Genomic DNA, 15,859 nt, shown 5'->3' on the forward strand with positions numbered 1-15,859 from the left:
TGAATTGTGGGTGGTCATAAGTGACAGAGAAAGGAGGGTTTAATGGTGATTGAAAGGCTGTAGCAGGACAGGGAGAGGAGGAGAAAGAGAACCTGATTTACATCAAGCAGAATGATTGCCGTTTTTCCTGCGACATTGCTCAACACCGGGGACGGTAGTGCATTATTTAATTGCGGTATTGAGGCTTTGTTGTGGTATTCCCAAAGGCTCAATGAGACTTTTATTCATCCGTAATAAACGATAAAATGCTGATGTGTTGTAGAGTTTCTCCTGTATCTGGAGGCTGTGATGTTCTCATGCTCACAGCTTTTGCATAAATGCATACCAAAAAAAATAAATAAAAAATACATCTGCCTGCTGTTGCATATTATGTGTCAATCCATCAACTCTTCTGCTTGGATTGAATATTTTATGCTTGCAAAAATGTTATCACATAAAATAAGATATCTATTTGGTCTCCACTGCCAAAATTCCATGTCTACCACTACAACAACAGGGTTGGTTATTCCTGTTATGTAGTACATTTCAGTGTCCCTGTCATAAGGTATGTGTTACAATGGATACAACATTAAACACATTTTTTAAAGATTGAATACATTTTATATCGTTACAATACATTTGAGCATTGCTATTTTAGTCTTTGGGAGCTACTAAACTATTTCTAATGTGAAAACTGACAATTTGTTAATACCTATTACAGGTCTTTTTTTCTTTTTCAAATCTGCTATTGAAATGTTTAAAAACAAAGCATGTTTTCTAGAAAATATTGTTTAATCAATTATTTCCATCATGTTCGATGCCCTGTTAAAAGGCTTACGTCTCAGACTAAAGTGCATGTTTAAGCTGTTTTAACAGAAAGCAACTTGCACAGACACATATTAAAAATTTGTCAGCGCCATTGTTTTGTCTCAAGATGCACATCAATAATTTTTTTCTAATGCATGTTTATAAAAGCTACTTAAATGCCCTAATTGAACTAAGGCCTAAATCTGGCTTAATCTAAGCCCTGTCTGTGAAACCGGGCCTAAAAATAATAACGTTTAAGTGTCTGTTCTTAACCAGAGCTCATTTCTGAAAGTCTTGTACTTTTGTAGAATTACTTCCTTAAATTACAACACAGGCATACATATTTTTTAAAGGTTACAGATCCCAAAGTACTGCTTAAAATGAATGAACTAGGTCATGCCATTTAAGAATATAATTAAATTAGATTTATACTTTTTCTAAAAAAAAATGTGAGTGGAGCAGAGCTCTTTATCACGATGTTTGAATGTTATGGGTGGTTGAAGTTTTCTGAGTGGTTTATAGTGTGTTGCTCTGCAGTTGCTGAGGTGTTCTTATTGGTATTTAGTGCGTTGCTATGCGGTTGCTGAGGAGTTCTAATTGGACTGTAGTGCGTTGCTATGCGGTTGCTGAGGAGTTCTAATTGGACTGTAGTGTGTTGATATACGGTTGCTGAGATGTTCTTTTGGGTTGTAGTGCGTTTTGTGGTTATTGAGGTATTCTGATATGGATTGTTTAAAGGGTAACTAAACCCTAAACCAACTTTTTTTAGTTAATGATCTGTAATACTGGGGCTTTATTAATGCTGTTCATTGATTCGAGTAAATGTTTTGACATTTGAGTATAAAGTGTTTTAATTCTATAAAATATGGTGTAAAACCGCCAAAGTGCTGCCCTCTTAAGGTTGAACGGTGGCTACTGCAGTTGAATTTTCCTATTGGACGTTGTGGTACATCGTGACGTAGGATGGTACCTCCAACGGCTCACTATCCGCGCCCCTGGCACGAGCTCACCACGCCCTCAGAAATGTTTCCCCCAATCACATGATGAGAACGGCTTCACTCCAGTATGAACTGTCATATTACATGAAGTGGAAACATTATGAATGAAACTCACTTGACACATGCTTTAACATTGTATTGAAGAAAATACGGTTAAATAATGAAGTTGTCAGTACACGTCAGGCTTTTCTTGCGATTGTATTGCCTCCCGTCATGTGTACAGATAATTTTCAAGATTCAAGATTCAAGATTCAAGAGTTTTATTTGTCACATACACAGTTATATACACAATATACAACTGGCAGTGAAATGTAAACAGGTCCGCTCCATGGACAGTGCAAATAACAGTTACAAGAAATTAAAATAGAAATAGAATAAAATTAGAATAAAAAAGTATTAACATAAGTAGAATTATAAATAAATCAAGTAAAAGATAAAAATAGGAAATAAGATAAAAATAAAAATATAAAAATTAAAATATAAAAATATAAAAAAATATATGTGGATATGATAAGTGAGATAAACTGTAGACTTAGAAATAAGTGGTTAACATAAATATATATATATATATGTATATATAAAGAAGTATAATGTGCAAGGTTTATTACAGGTTGTTACGCAGTAACAATAGGAAAGTAAAGTGCAGTGCAATGGCAGTATGTGGATGTTAATGTTTAAACTGGATGTTTATGTGTGTGCGGGGGTGAAGTGAAGTCACGTGACTGAGTTCAGGAGTCTGATGGCCTGGGGGAAGAAACTCCTCCTGAGTCTTTCAGTCTTTGCCATCAGGCTACGGAAGCGCTTACCAGATGGCAGCAGGGTGAAGTGAGAGTTTGCAGGGTGATTAATGTCTCTGATGATTTTAGTAGCTCTACCTCTGCAGCGTTTGGTGTAGATGTCCTGCAGAGACGGGAGAGCTGAGCCTGAGATGCGCTCGGATAAGCGCACCACTCTTTGCAGGGCTTTGGAATCGTGACTGGTGCTGTTCCCGTACCACGCTGTGATGCACTGAGTCAGGACACTTTCTATCGCCCCTCGATAGAAAGTTTTCAGGATGGCTGGTGAAACCCTGAATTTCCTCAGCTGGCGCAGGTGGTACAGTCTTTGCCTGGCTTTTTTCACCTGTGTCTGGATGTGTGTAGTCCAGGTCAGATCCTCGGAGATGTTCACACCCAGGTATTTGAAGCTGCTCACTCTCTCTACCGGTGTCCCGCTGATCATGAGAGGGGAGTATGACCGATGCTGTCTCTTCCTGAAGTCCACAATCAGTTCTTTGGTCTTGTTAACATTCAGAGAGAGACAGTTGTCCTGGCACCATGATGTCAGTTGCTCCACTTCGTCCAAGTATGCCGTCTCATTGTTGTTGGAGATGAGACCCAGGACAACAGTATCATCAGCAAACTTGATGATCGAGGTGGAGCTGTGTGTGGACAAACAGTCATGGGTGTAGAGAGAGTAGAGCAGGGGACTCAGCACACAGCCCTGTGGAGCTCCAACACTCAGGGTGATGGAGGTGGAGGTGAACTGGCCTACTCTCACCGCCTGGGGTCTGCCAGTGAGGAAATCTTCAATCCAGAGGCAGAGAGAAGAATTCAGGCCTAGATCCAGGAGTTTGTGTGTTAGCTTAATGGGAACTATGGTGTTAAAGGCTGAGCTATAGTCAATAAATAGCAGCCTGACATAGTTCCCACTTTTGCTGTCGATGTGAGTGAGGCAGGAGTGAAGGACGTGAGAAATGGCATCTTCAGTCGATCTATTGGGACGATAGGCAAACTGAAGAGGGTCCAAAGTGTCAGGAATGGAGGAGCAAATGTTGTTTTTAATAAGTCTCTCAAAGACCTTCATGACTAAAGATGTGAGAGCCACTGGACGATAGTCATTTAGGCAAGAGGGTTTACTGATCTTAGGTACAGGGATGATAGAGGATCGTTTGAAGGAGGTGGGGACAACAGATGTAGCAAGGGACTCGTTAAATATGGATGTAAAGAGCCCTGCGAGCTGATCAGCACAGGACCGCAGAACACGACCTGAAATACCATCCGGCCCAGCAGCTTTCCTGACATCCACACGTTTGAGTGCCCTCCGAACCTCGTCCTCCGAGACAGAGATCACGTGACCGTTGCTGCTCTGAGGGACTCTCTCTGACGCGTCACTCGCCGGAGTCGCGCTGCCGCGATTACCATCAAAGCGAGCGTAGAAAGAGTTTAGCTCGTTCACCAGCAACGGATCAGCTCTCACCTCTGCAGAGGATTTAGTTCCAAAAGCACAGATGGACCTCAGTCCCTGCCACATCCGCCGGGAGTCGTTGAGTTGGAAATGAGATTCCACTCTGTCTTTATAGCGGAGTTTTGCGGCTTTAACGGCGCGCCGGAGGGCGTAACATGAAGCTTTGTACTCCCTCATATCCCCCGTTTGGAGACCGGCATTGTACGCGATAGTGCGCGTGTTAACTGCAGTGCGGATTGAACTGTCCACCCACGGTTTCTGATTAGGGAAGGACGTTATAGTTATTGTTTGTGTGGCTTGCTCTGTCAGTGTGTTGATAAAGCAGAGCGCCACTTCTGTGAACTCGCTGACGTCTTCAGAACTCGCGCGGAACATGTCCCAGTCGACGTCATCAAGAGCTGCCTGTAGCGTGATCTCTGAATGGGATGACCAGCGTTTGACTTCCCTCCTCACCGGGGGCTCTTGAACGAGCCTTTGTTTATATTCCGGTGTGAGGAAAATGGCGGCATGGTCCGATTTGCCAAAAGCTGGCTGTGAACGAGCTTTGTAGGCGTTCTTAAACGGAGAGTAGCAATGATCCAGTGTGTTTGCTCCTCGTGTGGGACAGGAGACATGCTGGTGAAAGTTTGGCAATACTTTCTTTAGGTTAGCTTTGTTAAAATCACCCGCGACGATGAAAGCAGCGTCGGGGTGTTTGTTTATGAAGCCGCTGGTCACATCATGGAGGGCAGATAGAGCCAGCCCCGTGTCTGCCTGTGGTGGAATATAAACGGCAGTGGCGATGACCGAGGAAAACTCCCTCGGTAGGTAGAAAGGCCGGCACATGAGAGTTAAATGTTCCAAGTGAGGCGAGCAGGATCGCGAAAGAATGGAGATGTTCCTAGGATCGCACCATTTCTTGTTTATCATGAAACACACTCCACCGCCTTTAGATTTCCCGGCCTCGGCTGTTCTGTCCATCCAAAAAACAGAGAAGTTCTCGGACGGCGTCACGGCTGTATCCGGGACCGCTGGCGTGAGCCATGTTTCGGACAGACAATAGATGTTGCAGTCTCTCATGTCCCGTTGAAAACTTATCCTGGCTCTAAGATCGTCCATCTTATTCTCCAAGGATTGGACATTTGCGAGCAAAATGCTCGGGAGAGGAGGACTGAATGCTCTTTTTCTCAGTCTGTTGCGGATCCCAGCGCGTTTCCCGCGGTGTTTTTTGAATCTTCGCCGTCGACTCGAGTGGCCATTGTTCAACTCGGCGTCCCGGCGAATCTCAGATGGAAGATTGGAGAAAGTGTCCTGAAACAGGTCAGTGTAGCGGTAACCAATTTCCAGAAGTGTTTTGCTGTCGTAACAGATCAAAGCAGATGATCCGTTGGAAAAAATAGAGAGTAAAAGAGAGTAGAATAATAAATAAAAGCAAAGTCTTAGCGGAGCGACCTGAACGGCGACCGAGCACGGCGGCGCCATCTTGTATCCTCATTGTATTTTCATACATGAGACGCGCTTTCAAACCCTGACACTCAAGTGGTTGCCGCGGACGCAGATAGATTAGGTCGGTTCTCTTGCGCGGCTGCTTCGCTAGCATTGTCGGCATCGGGAGTTAACGCAGTTTGAGCAGCGGCTCGCATTGATAAGGCTCCGGGTTTATGTCTACAGACAATCCACCCTCCTCCACTTCAGGTGAAGGTAGGAGAAATGACCGCTCTGTTGCAAAGCTGGCGTCACTCCAGTCATTCTCCATCTTTGCGACTCGCGAGTCTGACAGCTGTCAATCAACCCGTCCCTGCGGGTCTCAGGTGCACGCCCTCCGCTCAGCCCCGCCCTCGGTTCGTCCCCTCTGTGTCCGCCGGGCTCTGCCCACTTTTCCAGCATTTTTTGAAAATTGCCAGTGGGTGGAGTTAAGCTCTGAGCAGGGGTTTAGTTACCCTTTAAACAGTTAAATAAAAGCAGGGCGTCATGCACATAGTTTTTGGGGGCACCCCAAAATTTGAATTTAAATTTGCGTTTGTATACGATTGCTTTCTGCACAAAGCGCCATATAGCTTCAAAACTATAATATAATCGACTTTGGGGCACTATTGATGTTGTACCTGTAATATTCTAAGATTAAAGTAAACTTTAGAGTTACATATGCAATGTATATCGGATATCAATAAAACACGTCGTCAAATTATAGCATATTTGAAAGGATTGCCACTTACATAGACATCAGTGTATATGTTATAAACTATTAATGTTTTTTGCTAGTGACTTACGTATCTGCATTTAAATGTCAGAAACATAAAAATAATATGGATGAAAACACAAAACGTATGTATGACAAGCACTGAGCGCGTCCGTCTCTGGCTCAGCGCCAGCCAAAGCACAAACTCAGATTTGAATTTAGCAGTTGATAACTTGACGCACACTTATGTGATCGTATGCTTAAAAGGGTTATTATCAAATGTATACATTTTTTTGTTGTATGTTGGAAGCTGCATTCAAATCCATTTGGCTCAAAAATCTTTTTGAATGTGCATGATGCCTCTGAACTAAAATGTATTCATGAGCTAAATGTATGTGAAGTCTCTTCATAAACAAATGTAACATATTCAGTTGTGTTTTGTAACAGGTTACGACAGGCCTCACTCTTCATGGTTTATCAGAAATACAAACCCATGCACAAACAAAAAGCAGTTTGCATGCCAATAGATAAAGCTAATGGACATGGCAAGGAAACAATACAAAGTCCCAAGTGCAGTTTATGCCTGACTAAGAAGCCAGAAGAAATGCAAGCTTTGTTGTTTCCGCTCCTTTTTCATTTTGTTTATTCCTTTGACACCATGGCACGCAACCCTCTCTCTGTCACACAGCAGTAAACAAATGTTAAGAGAGTCTTGCATTTATTAATTCAAAATAGACAAAAGCCTATCCCTGGTTCAAGGTAAAAACAAAGCAAACCAAAAGAAAAGCTTTCTTGCAGTTCCTCTTACCTCTAAACCCCAGCCATGATCAGTCACGGTCTTGGAACTCATTGAATGTGCATTGCGACATTATCGTGTTTATTTATTTATTTAGCATTATGCTAATTAGTTTGGCTGGTATTTTGACTCATTGTCCTGATTAAGACGTCTTACGCGAACCGCAAATTATTCATCTGTGCCGCAAGTCATGTTTGCTGATGTGTTGTGGCCTTGAGCATTCCATTGTCACTCTTTTTTCTTTGTTTCTCCTAGTTCTCTAGGTAAATTCACATTTACTTGCCTGATAATGAAACAGCTATTGCAGAAAGTGAAGGAATTCCTGTGCTAGGAAACCTGACAGTAATTTAAATAAAAAAGTTAAGCAAATTCTAAATATAATATGTAATTTCATTCCACTCGCTGTGACATATAGGATGTATCAGGTGATTTGTTCCATTAAACTTGGTAAAGTGTGGAGGGCACTACTTCATTAGAGGGAAAATCCTCTTTAAATGTTAAATAAAATGAGGTGTTCAAATCATGCTCCACACGGCAGGGGACCAAGCCATCTGTTTTAAGATGAATTTGGCACAAAATGAAGCCCTAATCACTACTAAGAAGGAACTTCACTCTGGGAGATTTGTTTAGTCTCTTCCTCTCCACATGTCTTATTTGGAAAAAGGCGGTGACAGTGACACAGAGGCAAGGCCCATCAGCGACGAATCTTACTAATGTAAACTCATATTCATACTGAAATGTCTCATTTTACTTGATAAGTATGTGGAAATATCAGGTCGGGTTATGCTCTGCTAAAGGCGATGTTCTTTGGAAGACTACGGCACTTTTCTGCATGAAAATTAGATTTCAGCCTTGTGTTGTGTTTATGACCGCATGCTTGGAAATGCGCCAATGAATATGAATGGTTTGTGATTAAAGATCACTGTCAGTGCGTACATGTCTTCCACCAAAATGTGTGCATCATGCTAAAAAACAATTTTTACCTGATGACAGATTCGTGTACATGCAATACAACAGAAAAATTGCATTATTTGACCTGTCAGCTGCGTTATTATTAGAATTAATGGCAAAGTCTCACTGTCTGTATTGTCTTGTGGCTGGATTTCATCGCTTCCAATATGTGCTGATGTATTTTCCATAAACACAGACATATTTATTAACAATTTATATGAGTGCTTTTTTTTGAAGTAACAGACAAAAACAGAAACTACAGTGTGAATTATATTTGCTTGACAGTTCTAAGAAAACACTCTCATTCGCTAATATTTGCATTATATGCATACATATGTGTTTTTGCAGACCACAAGGATGCAAAAAAAATGTAATTGCATGCACCCAGATTTTATGTGTGGTTAGTGAATAAGATCCAATTTGTTGAGTCTGGTTTGACTGTTCTTACTCAAGAGGATTTGTATTAGATCTCAAATCAGTGATTTAACAGTCTTTTTTTTGGTATTACAAGCTTTCACTACTTATGTTTTCTTGCGTAACTATCTTGCAAGTTGTGTTAGCACCTACTGAAATGTTAAAGTAATGGAAATGTTATGGCAGATGCCTGTCTATGCTGTGCTTTTAGCTATATCTTAAGCAACGTTAAGAAATTGAGTCTCTGAGTTCCATTAATATAGGACAGACTATGTTAATTAATTTAGGCAAATGAATATTAGCTGTGGGTTTGGATTAAACAAATCAAAGGATAGGCAGACAGATCCCATAGCAGAGGGGACTGGCTTTGGCTCAGAAGTGTATGACTTCATAAAGCTGGTTACGGTTATTAAGTTGCAGTTGAAATGCAATCATTCTTCTTATACTTGATCAAAGCACTTTATACCTTTCCAACGTACTGTGGGTCCGAGCCCATGTACTCCTCAAGCACAAAGAACTGGTTCCACACCCAGCCCCTCTTGACCCTCTGGAATCCTCTGGAACCTCCATTCCTTCCTGCTGCCGATGGCCCCGTCTGGCTGTGGGGCCACTCTTGCCCTGGCCTGCTTTGGAAGGGAGCACAGGAGCTCTGCTCAAAGAGGAAGCACAGGAACAGCAGCAGGCAGTTCCTCCTCAGCATTGGGCGGACTGTTATGGTGCTGTTCCCAAGTCAAGGTCCAGAGGGAAAAGGTGGGAGGCAAGAGATCCAGGGCTCCAAGGCTCTCGAGCTGGAGCGTGAATCCAGTAGAGATTGAGAGGGCAGGGGTCCGGTGCTCTACCACTCCCCTCGCTGGAGATTTGACTCAAGTCACCCAGGTAATAAATTCATCACCTGCAACTGAAAAAAAAGAGAAAAATCAGTTTTGTAGCCATGAAAAATATATATTTTTTTAATGTACAATAGCTACAATACATTTTGAGGAATATCTAGAGATATAAGTGATCCTGTTTTGACCCCTGTGTGGCATCTGAAAGAATGTTCGGTGAAAGCACAGGATCATAAATGCTTAATACACCCTCTAAAATGCTCCACAGCTGCTGGGGAATGCTGTCTTTCTATTAATACTGCCCATGCATTCACAGCATGTTTATTCTTAGAGATACCTGGAATTGTGAGAAGCTGTCACAGTGGATATGCATACAGGCCACTCTTTTTTCTGCCTTGAGAAAAAAGCTTTCTCTCTTGATTTAAAATCAGTGTTCGAATTGACGTACCCGCATACACTCAGTGTTGAGGATTTGGAGTGCAATATCAATATTAACAAATCCATAACTAAATAAATGTTAATGCAATATTAATACATATTTCATTAAATATGTTTTTGCTTACACAGGCTGCAATTACTACAATTTAAAATAACAGTTTTTAATATATTTTAAAATGTATTCCTGTAATGGCATAGCTGAATTTTCAGCATCATTACTCCAGTCTTCAGTGTCACATGATCCTTCAGAAATCATTCTAATATGCTGATTTAGTGCTCAAGAAACATGTATTATTATAAAGGTTGGAAACAGTTGTTACACCCACTCAAAAGTTTGGGGTAATGAAAGCCTTGAGCACCAAATCAGCATGTTAGAATGATTTCTGAAGGATCATGTGACACTGAAGACTGGGGAAATAAATCACATTTTAAAATATATTCAAATAGTTATTTTAAACTGCATTTACTAAAATAGAATCAGATTAAACCATGCTACTGTTGAACATTCCACTAGCATAGAATTGGAGTTTTAGTTTATTAATGTAGAGTGTGTTCTATGGATTTGTATGAGTAGTATGAACTCTACCTTTGGCCCATCACTTGTTATTCCCATATGGCTTAGAGAAAAATGGTTTTAGTAGTAATGGTATTAGGGCTGTGCTGATACAATCATATAAATAAAGCAATATTTGTTGTCATGATATTGTGATTTAGATCCTTTTATCAATATTTTTATTTTGTGCATTCGTATCATGTCCCACAGATCGATAAGAAGAGGCAAGTCGTCCAAATAAGCACAAAGATTCACTCTGTTATGGACACACTGAGTATGTTTAATGCTGTTTCAGTCACAATCCAATTTATGATTTTGTAATGCATTGAATCGTGACATATTGATGATGATATCGTATTTTAAGGTAGTTGTCGATAACCCAGTCCTAAAAAAAGTATTCTTATTACACTGTAAAAAATGCTATGTGCTATTTACTTAAAAAAATATATGGTAACAATATTACACATAATATTTTTGAGTAGTTTATAAGCATTTTAAGCCTTGATTTTAATGGAATCTACCTGAATAATTCATGTCAATTTAATTGAAACAATTAATTTAATATTTTTGGTGAAATGTGCTTATATATTTTAAGTTGACTATAAAAAAAGGGTATAAAATAGAGTGAATGGAAATTACCTGTTTATATTTGACTTTGAGTTACGTTATACAATTAATATGCTGTTTGCAGCTAGCACATCACAAGCAGAAATATTTTTTTTTACTGCACTGGCATTAGCAAAGTTATTGCTCATTGAACAAAGCAACATACAGCATATTATTATTATACTTTATCCACAACCTAACCATAAGATCTACTCTTCTGCACAATGGTAACGGTCAAAGCTTTAACATAACAGAAACTCTTTCAAATGTCAAACATAACTGAACATTAACAGATGTTTCCCTTCACTCAAAAACACATCAAATAACACCTAATTTTAATATTATCTCTCCATTTCCAGCCATATGCAAAGCATGCTGGGAACTAACAATGGTGTATACAAATAAAACTGCACAATTGAGCTGATTCTCTTAAAATAGGTAGCCTTTTTTCCCTTAATTCTATCAGCTTAATCGGTTCCTCAATTCAAACCTCAAATTTGTTTCAATTTCCTTAAAAAAAAATTGGTAAATGTATCTCTTGGTTTTTATTAGTGAAATATTCTCAATATTTTCTATACAACGAACTTGAATGTGACTTTTAATTCTTTATAACTTATAGCATACTCTGAAAATTCAAACACTGATATTATAAAACAAGTAAACTTTGAAAGCAACATCCAACTTTGTTTTTTTGGAAGTTAATTTGATGACTATACAGTCACTTTCACACCCGCACACACTTGTCACTACATACAGTTCAATGGGACAGTGTAGCGACCATTTATCTGTGAATCATTATCATATCATGTTAAGAATAACCTTTGTCACTTTGTTAGCAAAAAGCAATTGCATTAAAGTCAACAGCAATTTTACACAGAAGCTGTCACCAGGAGCAGCTTGCAATTATTGCTCGGATCCATCAAGGATTGTAACGAGCTAGTGGTTATCTGAGCATCTCTGGCTAGGAACGCGTTCAACAAGATGTGTCAGGTTCCTAAATTACCATGATTAGATGGTAATTTAATCAATCAGTTAGTTTCTCTGAGAAAGGGACAAAGCATATTACCTTTGTTAAAAAAACAAAAACAGCAAATAAACCTTTCGGCATGGATTTAGATGACATTAAACCATATTTGAGATGCAACGGATCACGGTTGATCCAAGAGCAGAGACAAAGCATGTAACCATAATTACTGGGGACTGTCATATCTTCAGATATTTGTGCCATATGCAATTTAGCAGTGTTTGAGATCAGTTCAGGCAATTTTGTGGAAGGGAAAGCCTTCTAATTGGACTTTTGAGCACTGCTAATAAAATGTCCTTGTGTTAGAAGAACCAGTAAATTGTAAAAAAAAAAAAATGCACCGAATTATGAAAAATACCAGTGAATAACATTTTTACAGGTCTTGATGTAAATTTTAATGTATAAATACATGTATAAATTTACAATATTTGCCAGGAATATTTACAATATTTACTAGAAATACTGAAATGCTAACATTTACCATTTACCCTACCAGATTGTGTCGAATGCATTTATTTGATCATCATACAATATAACTATATTATCGACTATACTATCATTACAATTTAAAATAGCTGTTCTATTTTAATATGTTCTAAAATGTTGTTATTTATTCCTATGTTGACAAAGCTGAATTTTCAGCATCATTTATCCAGTCTACAGTGTCACGTGGTTCTTCAGAAATCATTCTAATATGCTGATTTGCTGCTCAAGAAACATTTTTATTATTATAATGTTTCATCTTTTTTTGAAAACGTATTTTTTTTGGTTCCAGGATGCTTTGATAAATAGAAAGGAAGGAATAAGGAAGGCGGTTCGCCAGAAGCTAGATATATTGTTTAAAAAAATCACTGTAAAATGTACGGTAAAAAACGGCAACTGTGGTTACCAGAACTTTACCGTAAAAAATGCGGCAGTAACGTTTTAGGTTTTACGGGATAGCACCATATCATTTAATAGAGGTGGGCAGATCGATACTAATATCGATAATATCGATACCAACGTTGGTATCGGTATTGATTGATACCAACGTGAAAATATCGATACTTAAGTTTCAGTTTCTCTCGTTTTGCGACCTGGCCGTGTTTGTCAAAATGCTGCTGCTGTCACAGAGCAGAGGAAGCTCTCAAGAGTGCTGCTCGTGCTCGACACTGCTCTCCTCCCCCTCTCCTGTGTTGTACCATCACGTGACTCACCACTAGCGCTACCACCAGCAGTCAGGCGCGCGCGCCGCTCAGCCGCGCATTTCTAACAGCCGTCAGTCAGAGGCGGAGAATGGCAGCAGAGAGAAAGAGGAGCGTTGTATGTAAAACTTTGTGACTTTGTTTATTTAAGAAAAAAATCCTGAAAAGTGCACTAAAGAGGAGAAATTTTTTGTTAACATGCTACTTGAAAAGAGAATTTGTTTTTACATTTTTTGTATTTGTGAAGTAATCATTTTGTAACTTTGTTTATTTAAATAAAACAGAAGTAACCAAAAGTTGTTTCTGAACAAAAGCTTTTGTAGTACTGATTAATAACCCAAAATGCAAATCACAAAAACAAATTAAAAGTCATGAAAATTCATTTAGATTTAGGTTGAAGACGCATCCACCTTAATTATTAAAAAGTATCGATATTGGTATCGGTATCGGCGATACTGGCCCTGTATTTACTTGGTATCGTATCGATACCAAATCTAGCGGTATCGCACACCTCTATCATTTAAAGGTTTATAATGTAATAATTATGGTTAAAATCTTTTATTTTACAGTTCAAAACCGTATAATTGTATTAATTATGTGTAAACTATAAAAAATTACAGTACAAAACATAGTTCATTAACTGAAATAATATTAAATTACCAACCTATTGAAATACTAATATCTGTTATGCATCTTTGATACTGACAACCACCAATCACAGTGGAGATGAGAATCACATGATGAATCAAAGCTCATCACAAGCAGCTTTTAGGAGGATAACACAAACACTAAACACCATCATGGTAACACACTTGAAATTTACAAAATGCAATAAACATTAATTTAACAACATTAATGTAACATAAAACCCTAATGTACATAACTGATTAGAAAAAAAATCTAAAAAGAAACAGTTATTTCAATGAAAATACATCAAATGCGAAGTGTCACGCAGGGAATTGTGGGTTTTTCAATAAATGGTTTTTCACTGTAAATTACACAACGACTTGTTCTTTTTCACTTCCAAAAACTGTAAATTGAACGGTATTTTACTGTAAAAAATTAATTAAATGTACGGTTAGATTTATTACAGCATTTTTACAGTGTATTTTACTTTATAAATGTTCTAAATATGGATTTTTTTTCTTACACAAACCCATCGATTCGCTTCAGAAGGCCTTTCTTAACCCCCCTGAGCCGTGTGGAGTACTTTTATAATGGATGGATGCACTTTTTTGGGCTTCAAATTTTGGGCTCCCATTCACTGCCATTATAAAGCTTGGAAGAGCCAAAACATTGTATAATATAACTCTGATTGTATTCTTCTGAAAGAAGAATGTCATATCCACCTAGGATGGCTTGAGGGTGAGTAAATCATGGGATAATTAAAATTTTTGGGTGAACTATCCCTGTCTTTTTATTTGTTTTTTTATATTACTGATCTCAAACTTCTGGATAATATTGTTATGAAGATTTACTTCATATTATTAAAGATATGTGTTGGGCCTTTGATCTTTGGTAATGTCAAAGGACTGAAAGAGGCATATAAGAGGCCGCCACTCTCATACAAATGAGGTGCTAGGATGATGTATTTGTCTAATGCCTGGCCAGACATGAAAGTATACGAAATCTGCCTTTAGGTTTGATGCTGTAGTTATATAATACATTTCCCAGTTTTTCAGTAGCCTTCCTCTACCTTCTGATGCAATGTTGTAACAGAGATACTGTATATCACTGCGAGCTTGTGCTCGACACCTCATCGATCGTGTATTTCACCCGTAACATCACAGTTTAGAACATTTTGAGTTTTGCTATAGCTCTCAGACCACCTGATTCGTCCTGATGCCAACCCAATAATTCCCCGATATGCCTCAGTGCATCTCACCTCTCCTGTGTGCTTCATCGGCTGCGGGATTGATCGCTAGCTTTTTGTGCCCAGGTCAATGTGCTTATCAGTTTGCCAGCACTGAACCCCACCTGCTACCACCCAGTGGTAGTTTGGCAGCTTTCAAGTGCATCAAGTGTAAACAGTTAGCCAGGCCTGCCAGGTTTCTCAGTTAGCTCACAATAGATCTGGAGGTGCTGGCACACCAAGAGTGGCCGAAGGAGGCCAAAGGAAGGAGTAGCTCTTAAAGCCTGCCAGACTTGATACTCCTGCAGGGGAGGTGTTGATGGAAAAGCAGTTGACTTCTTATCCCTGGATGCTCTCAGCCGAAACAGCCTTTTTCAAAGCCAAATAAAATCAAAGAGACACTTCAGACTGGTTCATATAGAGCGAGACACGGCTGGTGAAATTTAACCTGCCTGTTCTAATCAAGAAGCAAATGTGAAAATGATTCAGAGTCATAAATTTAAGCAACGGTTATAAAATCTCAGCAGTAACTTCAGGCTCTTAACGTGCAGGTTCCATCTGAGTTGTCCCCAATGAAATGTGCCTTGGTAAATCAGGTTGGGTTACATATTTACTATCTAATGTACTATGCACTGTATACTTAGTATTTTATATGCAGTGAGTGAATGAGGAAAGCAAACAGAGGAATGTGTGTTTGTGTCTTATCTTGATGGGAACGCGTGAAACAATCTCTGCACATCTGAATGCTTATTTCAAGTTGTATTTTAAACCCATAGTCTTCCCCTAAAAAGATCTTTACGTCAGTGTAGATTTGGGTATAAGAGACTTCAGAATAATCCATATCAATATTTATAACGATCTACTTAATGTCATAAAATGTAATTTATGTTAATTGATTGTCATGTTTTTATATTTTGAATAGATTCTTACTTACAATAACCTTTACATTAACATTTTTGCTCACCAGCCACTGTGGCTAGTGATTTTCCAAAGTTACAAGCCATTCAGCATTTTCACTGGCCACAATTTTGACATCGATAGCATGG

At 38.9% G+C, this 15,859-nt stretch overlaps 1 protein-coding gene across 1 annotated transcript in view; it reads right to left on the reverse strand.

The window, feature by feature from the left end:
* The window catches only part of cdh12b (cadherin 12b), a 235,316-nt gene that overhangs the window by 121,817 nt on the left and 97,640 nt on the right, over positions 1-15,859 (reverse strand). Inside the window, exon 2 of the mRNA XM_079801388.1 lies at positions 8,796-9,227. Within this exon, the coding sequence (XP_079657514.1) occupies positions 8,796-9,029 (234 nt within the window). The 5' untranslated portion in view covers positions 9,030-9,227. The remainder of the gene's footprint in view (positions 1-8,795; positions 9,228-15,859) is intronic.

The sequence above is a fragment of the Gobio gobio genome (genome assembly GCF_949357685.1).
Source record: "Gobio gobio genome assembly, chromosome: 20".
Taxonomy (NCBI): Eukaryota; Metazoa; Chordata; class Actinopteri; order Cypriniformes; family Gobionidae; genus Gobio; species Gobio gobio.